At 41.1% G+C, this 9,379-nt stretch overlaps 2 protein-coding genes across 2 annotated transcripts; one reads left to right on the top strand and one right to left on the bottom strand.

Annotated features, from left to right (window-relative positions):
• Window positions 1–21: 21 nt before the first annotated feature.
• cfl1 (cofilin 1) lies at window positions 22–4,713 on the top strand. The gene is given in 5 exon segments (XM_082176819.1): window positions 22–151; window positions 154–173; window positions 3,042–3,340; window positions 3,582–3,658; window positions 3,762–4,713. Coding segments are annotated over 5 exon segments (630 nt in total). The 5' UTR covers window positions 22–36; the 3' UTR covers window positions 3,881–4,713.
• prss23 (serine protease 23) lies at window positions 4,655–8,441 on the bottom strand (the record flags this gene model as incomplete). Its single annotated transcript, XM_082176818.1, has 2 exons — window positions 4,655–5,853; window positions 6,098–8,441. The coding sequence occupies one exon, from the start codon at window positions 8,439–8,441 to the stop codon at window positions 7,311–7,313; it is 1,131 nt and encodes a 376-aa protein (XP_082032944.1). The 3' UTR covers window positions 4,655–5,853; window positions 6,098–7,310.
• Between the last annotated feature and the right edge of the window lie 938 nt (window positions 8,442–9,379).

Here is a 9,379-nt window from a genome sequence, read left to right as displayed (position 1 = left end):
CAGTTCCCATAACACCTCAATAAGCGCGTGACATGGATGCTCGCTCCCATCTGCCGCGCGGCCACGCGCAAAAGGGCGCGCCCGAGCGTTGTATCAAGTGTGAGAGCGAAGGACTGCATCACAGCTCATTCAATTCCTATCCAGACGCCGACTAGCACAGAGAAACAACCATGGTATGTGTATATTTAAATAGTAATGATACGATTTACGGCTATTTCCAACGTGTTTGAAGAGTTTAATGACTAGGCTGTGGGCTTTTTAGGGTGAATGAATAATCTGAGAATCAAATCTGTCAATTAACGCCTCCGCCGACTATAGCTGCAGGCTATGTTAAGTGCCGTAAATTGGTAGAAAAACGTTTCCTTGGCTCTTGTGGCAGTATTCTTTGAGCAGTTTTATTTCTATATATTATATAACGTTGCAGTTAATCTCACAGCTCTCGATGTTTTGGTTGTGCGTGGCCTTCAGCTATTCGGATGCGATGAGATTGGCAAAAAATGAGACCCAAAAACTACTGGCGCCATTTCCCCGCTCAGCTTCCTTTATTTCCGTGAGTCGAGGCCCAGGAAAGGCCTCGCTGCTTTTCATTACACTCTACCTACAGGCCCCATCTCTCCACACACCATTAGATCGCACGGCGAAATTAAGAGAGGATGTGTATAAATCAATGTCCGCAAACCGGTGTGTGTTTAACTGCGTTTTTCGTTTGCCAGATGAAGCGCTTTCTTGAGTCTGTCCTTTGTCTGAACACGGCCAGAAAACACCATCGCTCACATTTGCCGCACCGGAGAGACTGCGGGCGTGTGTAAAAACGCAGATTATTCCCTTCTAGGGTCGAAGCCCCGAGTGTTTATACCACGCTTTTCGTCTTTGGAACGCGTTAATTTTGCGGATATTTGGAACGCATGCACGAACACCGCAACCGTGGCCCCACCCTAATTCTTGATGCACAGATGGTGGTGGTTTATTTCTTTGACCGAAAAAAAGATGCCTCGACTAGGAAAGTGTTTTAGGTCGATTGCAGCTCGGGTTTATATGAAACATTATAAAATATATGCGCTGGGAGGAAGGAAGCCGAGTTTAAGAACCGTTACTTGTGCGTTTGCGTATCGTCAGGCAACGTGTGCACGACTACACTCTTCCTGGTTAGACGTAACTTTATGGTAGCGTATCGGACGTTTTATCTTTGCTCGACGCGATTGTTTAATTTCCATAATGTAATATGCATTTCGTTTTATCGGCATTTTGTCTTTAAGCACATGACGTTTCTTGTCTGTGACGCGCAGTGCTTGTGGATATTTGGTTGAATATGCTTTGCTTGCTTTTTTATTATTTAAGCCGCTGCTGCGTCGCTTTCGTCAACTTGTTTCTGTAGACACGAAGATACTTGAGAAATTGAGAGGAAATTGCGTTCGTGTCGCGTGTAGGCTGAAGGAAATGCCGGTTCCGGTGTGAGCAGTCTCGGTATCCTCGTCACTAGGACAATATACACGTCATAGGCCACAGACAAAATCTCTTTCTGTGAGAGGCAAGTGATGACTCGTTATACATCTTGCTTTTTTTAAAACGTACAAGCTCTCTTTTCATTTCAGGGCCCACGATGTCATTTCCTGTATCTCATTTCTACTGTGGGTTTCACTTCTCAGTGAATGTGGATGATTTACCTGCAGCATTATTGTCCTTGTGCTTTAACTTTGGACTTTTACTCTTTTTATGACACTAGATGACAGATGAGGGTGTGTTTTTTTCTTGAGATGCTGGCGGAAGATCTAGAATATTTGGTGACTCGTTCAAAACAAACTTAATGTTTGAATTTTTTAAGCTTTTGTCTTAAACATTTGTAGATGATTCTAAGATAAGTACCTAAAGGGTATTTTCGCCTGAAACAAGGATCCCACAGTCATGGAAAGTATTTATACAGTTAGTTAGTCATAAAAGACTGAAAGTCGTGATTCATTGGTCAAAAGGTGTGGGAATCCTGATTATCCCTTGGGCCTGTAATGCCCTATTTCTTTCATTATTTGTGATCATTAGGTAATGAGGCATCTTAATGCATTCCTGACACTCACACCTTAAGCAGACCCGGTTTCCACCCTTTAGACATGCGTTTCCTGTAAGTGGGCCACTCAAACATCTGCCCCGCAGGGCTCCTTGTTTCCACCTTTTCACATGTCCTAATGTGCTATTCAGAAGCTAGATCTGCACTAGAGAACTAAATGTTCAGGTTGCCAGAAAGGTTTTCTCATTTCTTTGAGATGTTTTCTGTTGAGTGTTTGGTTATAGCAATGCAGCATTACACTGATCCCTGTTTCTAATGGAAATCAGAGGACTTGAGTAGGTTCATGGGACTGGTGTGACTGAGGCCATTTTGATTTTTCACAGAAGAATCATTGTTTTGCAATCTAAAGCTGTACACCAGATTTGAATGACATGGCTCTCTTATAATTCTCTACGGCCAATTTTATCCACATTTAATGATCCTGCTTTAAATCAGATGCTCAGTATAAATTTAATCAACTCTTATGAGGAAGTGCCCAACCATCCCTCTATTCAAATGTGTTGGAGGATGTCTGAAGTCGTGTGACCAGGAAAGAATGGTGCCTTGTTCAAACCACCCTTTTTCTTTAACTTGCCAGTTACTTTTTTTGGGAGTAGAAACCACATCACTGCAACAATGTATAATTTTCACCCAGAATGTCATTCAAGTACTTTTGCTATGACTCTCATTCCACTGCCCTTGAAGTGTGCAGTCCTGTTTCTCCCATGGCTGGGTTTTTTTGTTTAGTCACTCGCTTCTGTCTTGTGTTGCAAAACCTGCAGGCCCAGTAGTTTGGATTCAGCCAAATGAGGTCCAAGTATTCAGATTTGTTAAAAGGGCAGCCCGTCTAACTAGATCAGACTAGACGGTTTGGTGCAAAATCCCATTCATTCACTTCTCGTTTTGCACCCACACATTCATGCATCCTTGCTCATCAGCTCACTCACTTCCCTCTATTCAAACCCATGTGACCTTATCCTGTGTGTGTTTTGTGTTCTCGCAGGCCTCCGGAGTTACAGTGGAAGAAAATGTCTTGACGGTCTTCAACGATATGAAGGTTCGCAAGGCTCATAGCAATGAGGAGGAGAAGAGCAAGAGGAAGAAGGCTGTTCTTTTCTGCCTGAGTGAGGATAAGAAGAAAATCGTTATGGAGGAGGGCCAGGAGATCCTGCAGGGAGATGAAGGAGATCCCTACCTTAAGTTTGTCAAGATGCTTCCTCCCAACGACTGTCGCTACGCTCTCTATGATGCCACATATGAGACTAAAGAGACCAAGAAAGAGGACCTGGTTTTCATTTTCTGGTAAGTCTGCGAATGTACTTCATTTAAACCAGGGGTTCCTAGTCCTGTTTCTGTAGATCTGGCTTTCTGCTGAGTTCAGTTCCAGGCCTGGTGTTCCTGAAGGTCTTCATTAGCTGGTTCAGGTGTTTGATTAGGGTTGAAGCTGAACTTAGATCTCCAGTAACCGGATTGGACATCTCTGATGTAGACTTATGTCAAATGCTTGTGTGAAACGGATGATCTGATCTCTTGTGTTGTCCAGGGCCCCGGAGAGTGCCCCACTTAAAAGCAAGATGATCTACGCCAGCTCCAAGGATGCCATCAAGAAGAAGTTTACAGGTAATGCTGTCCGTCAAAAAAGGAAAACCAAAATAATGTACAATTATAAAATATATAAATAAATGTGAGATCTGAAGCATTTTTGCTCTTTTGTGTTTCACAGGTATCAAGCACGAGTGGCAAGTGAACGGTTTGGATGATATCAAGGACCGAAAGACCCTTGCTGAGAAGCTTGGGGGTTCATCAGTGGTGACTCTCGAGGGGAAGCCTCTGTCCGATTGAGGCTGACATATTTCAGGGGTTAGCCGTTCATTCCGACATGGGTGGGGCAGGAGGGCCAGCACATGTTTGTGGGGCCACGGGGTGGGTTAATGTGGGTGGGGAGGGTTGGGCAAAAGTGACAGTTTCCAAACTCCACACTTGAAAGATGTAGGCTGTCATTCCAGTTCACACATACAATGAACAAGAACAAAAACATTAAAGAGAAAAAAAAAGATCTTAAAAGACAAAAATGAAGGATGATGATTATAAAAACAAAGTAATATAACTGTAAATGTGTACTGGCAGGTTTTCGTTCTTTCTGAGTTCCATAGGATTGTTGAAAGAAAAGACTGAGACAGCAGCCGTTACAATTCAGCTATACAACATACTCTTTGTTCTTAAGATTTAGGTGTTTTGTTTTTGTTTTGCCAAACATATAGTTCAGTTTTTCTAAGTATGTGTGTTGACTAGGTTAAGTACAAAATTTTCTCCAAAATCACAAAATGTTATTGGACCATTCTGGGAACAGTTTACTTGCCCCTTCCCCCCTTTTGTTTTATTTTGAGTTCACATGTTGTTTTAATGATTCCATCTGATTTAAATATTTCAAAATGTAATTCAAAACCATGGCACTGGTGTCAAGAAATTGTACACATTCCTTCTACCTGTAAAATCTGGGACCTAGTGGGTGAGCGGTCTGTTGATGAATTGGATTGAGTGGATTGATGGACACGTATGAAGTTTAGATGGGGAGCGATATATTTGGGCAGCCTGTGTACAGAGCTTTGATTGATATTGGTCAGTGGATGTTTTGTATCGTCTCCTTATCTCTAATAAAAAAAAGCACTAAACAACTCTGCTGTTACAACTGGTTTGTTTCTTCATGTTTGGCAAATCATCAGTGTGAAGGCTGGCTTTTTTTTTTTTTTGTTTTTTTTGTGCCCCAAGGTGAATCTAATTTTTAAAGTCTTTGAATCTCCAGTTGATCTTTAATATTGGTTTATATTTATATGCGCTTACATTTTGTTGTGCATTTGTTGCTGTTTATCAGTGTTCGGCATGGATTATGCACTGATATATGTGATGGTTGCAAAATTCATAAAGTTCAAATGGATCCAAACAAAGAGACTCTGATTGCTTTGTCATCCTCCCTATAGATTTGATGGGTGGCTTGGCTTTTAATAATGTTGTTCAGTAAGACTACAAGCCAATAATAAAAATTGCTGATTATATTGAAACTGATTGCAAATCCATGTACAATCATTCAGTAATAGAAGATGATGGCATGTCAACTACATTGGATACTATTAATAAACATGCAATTCCATTTAAACAATCAAATCAATTCCTTAACAGGCTAATTGGTTAAATCTCTATTTTTGAGAAATGGCAGCAGTATTGTTCCACTGACAAATTGATATTTGTGGCATAAAGATATTTTTTGACATTTAGAATAGATACCACATCGAAGAAAGATGCAGGTGGGATGACTGACGGGAAAAAAAGCATTCACCGTATGAACTACACGTCACATATGTAGAATATAAATGTGGATGAAGCTATTGCCAGTAAACTGCCTGAGGATGGGTATCAGTAATTGAAAACATGCTGATAAACCGTTATTAAAACATTTATTTCACTATAAGTACCACAGGGATGTCTGAACTATTTTGAATGACTTGAATGAATGATGTTTGTGTGTAGTATGATACGCTCCAGTTTGTTCTTTAAAACATAGCTTACCGGACAATTTGTGCTATATTAAATCGCTGAGCTCCTGCAATACTGTTGAGTAATGTATTCACGTGAGTATAATCGCTCCTGACTGACTGACCGAACCGCGAGGACTTACTTACTGTTCAGCCATGTTGTGAAAGACTCAATGAAAGATGTACACTTCAACCAATGGAGGGCAGTAGAGATTCATTTTAAAACCTTACTGAAAAAATGAACCTTCCTACTTCCTGTGCTGAACTACAATCGTCTGTCTGCACCTTTGCCTTTCGTAGTCCAGTATTTTTGCAAATATGAATCAACAAACCACAAGCAATTAGTAGCTATTACAACACTGAACTCGCATATTCTGTAGATTATGTTGATGACGTAGAAGATGACGTAGGAGCTCTGGGAAAAGTTAGAGAGCGCAGGTGCGGATATAAAACACATGTGAATGTTGACAATAAAAGGCAGACCTGAGTTCTACACGAAGTGTCAGTTAGTTTGTATACACATATGTACATATTCTCTATGAAATATAAACTAACAATAAACAATACAAGCCAAAAAGTGTAAGTGTAACTGTAATTGCTGTTTAAAGGTTGCCAATGGTTTCTGGCAGTATTTTTACGTCTTCCTCTGCTTACCACCAGAGGGTATCAGTGTCACATTTTACATACAGTAATAATTGTCAGATTTTTTGTTTTGTTCTTTTTATCATACTTGAAATATACAACACAGAATCATATCTGCTATTATTACCACTTCTTTACAACATAAAAAAGTCCAGTTTGCAATGAAAAAAGCAAAAACAAGAGACATATTTTAGTTTATTAAAATAAAAAGCTTTTTAAAAATAGAACTATAATCAACATTTACCCCACAACCTTTCTCTTAGTTTGTGTTTGTTTGGTCTTTATATTAATTCAACATAAAAGAATAAGAAAAATTATTTACAAACAGATACTGTAATTTTACCAGTATGAGGTCTTCATCTATCTTGAAAAAGAATATGTAACTGTAGAAGAGTGAATTGAATTCATGGGTTACAGATCCAGATGTATGCATTAAAATCTATGCTTTTAATTTCTATTAACTCTAAACACCCACACTACATCTCCAGTCATCGATTTTGTTATTGTGATGTTCAGGGATGGAAATTAAGGAAGCTTAGCCATTTTTCCTCTACTTTAAGTCACCAAATAAACTCAGTGTATGTTAATCTTGTGTTACACAAAACCCAAGGGATGAGATCAGAATAAAAACTCCATCCCAATTCTAGTTTCTAAAAGTGCAAACAACAGTTTAAAGCTTCTGTAATGTGGAATCTGAAGGCTGTGGAGAGAATCACTTAAGCGAGACAGCAACATAGTGTCGGCCCAGATCCGGCCCACATCTGGTATGTGTGGATTCCACGTGTACCAGATGTGGGCCGACACTATGTTGCTGTCTGGAAAGGGGGATCAAAGACTTGACAAGATAAATCTGTTGGTGTTGTCGACCTCAGAGTCTAAAGCTGAGTAACGTTGGCAGTATGGCGAGCAAAAACTAAAGGTAGTGGTTAAATAAAGTCCCAGCTCAACCCATGTGAGTAGCGATCTACCAGCAATGGACCTTCTTTCGTCTCAGATTCAGTAGCCACACCCGTAAAAGACTGTAAAGTGCAGGTTCCAAAATCAGGCACGTTGTATTTTGTCCATGATTTTATATTGTCCCATTCCTCTGTGTCATGTCTTCAGTCCTGATTGCAGTCCACCTTATTTCCATGAACCCAGTAACAGATCTGAGCAAACTTCAGTGGAGTGAAGCGAACAGCCACGTTGTAGTCACGATTTTCTCCATTGATTTCCAGCCACTGGTGGCCCGAGAAGATCCCGATGACCTTGCGCTCCCATCGCTCTAAAGTATCGTCCCACACACGTCCGTAAACACCAGAGCCACTCGCACCCGGACGGGCGTCACAGTGCTGGTAGATCAAATCGTTGGACTCATCCTCCACCGGACAAAAGCGGTACACCAGTTCCCCGGGCCGGTCACTGTCAAATCCAGAGAAGTGGATGCGTTTACCAGCCAAATTGTCTGAGGTGGGTGCCACAGCCAGCCGCATGAAGGGACGCCGGTGAGGCCAACGTAACTCTAGAAGTGCGTAGTCAAAGTCCATGCTGACCTCTTGAGGACCTTGAATCCAACCTTTAGGAACTCGGGTCCGTTTAACTCTCACCCAGCGCACCAAGGGTTTCTTCACAGGAGCCTGACCCGGCCTTGTACCGTTAATAGACGGAGGGATCAGAAAGCCCACCCTGAGTTTCCTCGCTCCTTTGACGTAATCCTTCCCATCATGCACACAGTGGGCTGCGGTCAGGACGTGCTGCTGGGACACCAGAACTCCAGTGCAGCCGGTAGAGATACGGACAGCTGTGGAGAATGGGTAGTCCAGAAGGAAGTGGTCACCGCGGATGTTAAAGCGCCCGTCTGAACCGTAAATCTGACGTTTTAGCCGCTTATGTCTGGGAGCGGTTACTTTGGGCTGCCTGAAAGGAAGTTCAATCTCATTTTCATCCAGGTCAACAGTAGTTAATGTTCGGGAGCCATCTGCATAAAGTGTTTCGAAAGCTAGGTGCTCTTTATCCATGTCTTCTTCTTTGTGGTAGCAGCTCTCGTTGCAGTGAGTAGTGAGGTCCAGCTGAGCTTTGGCGCTGAAGCGAGAGCGGGACAGCGGTAGGGTGGCATGAGGTATCAGCGAGGGGAGGTGGGCGGGAGACTGATGTCGAGGTTCTCTCACTGAAACCGAGCTGGGCAGGAGGAGTAAGAACAGCAGGCCAACACAGCAAGGATGGGCCAGTCCCAGTGCGTGGTTAGGCACCATGGCTAAGATGTATTCAACCTAAAAGCAAACATAAACATATATGCAAGCATGAAATAAAACTCAAGATGTTCTTAATTTTGCAGATATAAGGTCATAGAAATTGAATGGCTTCACTCTTTTTTTTTTTTGGCATCTATGGTGCCATGAAGAACCTTTATCATCCATGGAAACAAAAGGTTCTTAATAGTGGAAAAAGGTTCTTCAGATTATTAAAATGTTCTAAAGGTTGGAGTGTCAACTTGTCCGGCTGTAAATTGGGGCACAAATGTTGTATAGGAGTGTATTTCAGCCTTAAGAAAAAACTTTTGCAGTTCAAAAAGGCATTGTTGTGAAACCCCCATTTACAACATTTATTTTTTTAAGAGCGTTGACATGTTTAGCTGGCTCTTATCCGTTCTAATAGTACCAGTGGTTTTGGACTTATCATACTGATACCCATCTGCCTGGATCAATAAAGTTTGTTTACTGTCACTTCATACCAAAGCTGCTTGTTTATCTTTTTTGTTTGTTTCATTTTGTCTCATGCTACACTCTGTAATTTGAATTGTAATTTTATATTGTACTTAATTGTTTTGTTTCGTAGGCCTACTTTATGCATTGTATATGAGTGAAGTCACTTCATTTAGAATAAATCAGCTTTTTTAGAGTGCACATCACTTAATGTTGTACAAATGTGTAAAATTAGCTAAATAAAATAAAAAGCTGACTTCACCTTTAAGTTTAGGGGAAAAAAGCTGAGCTACTTATTATTCCTTAGGTTTTGTCAAATACGTGCCTTGCCTATTCTTTTTTCTGGTGTAAAATATCGATAAAAAATAAATCAATACGCACATAATAGTCTAGACATAGGCCTTATACAAATGACTTGATATTGTCCCTTTATACTAGCACTTATCATCTGCTCTATTCATCATGGACACCCATGTGTGACACCTGAG

This window comes from Leuciscus leuciscus (assembly GCF_965113295.1).
Source record: "Leuciscus leuciscus genome assembly, chromosome: 8".
Taxonomy (NCBI): domain Eukaryota; kingdom Metazoa; phylum Chordata; class Actinopteri; order Cypriniformes; family Leuciscidae; genus Leuciscus; species Leuciscus leuciscus.
Note: the sequence above shows the minus strand (reverse complement) of the source record. Positions and strands in the feature narration are given on the sequence as shown.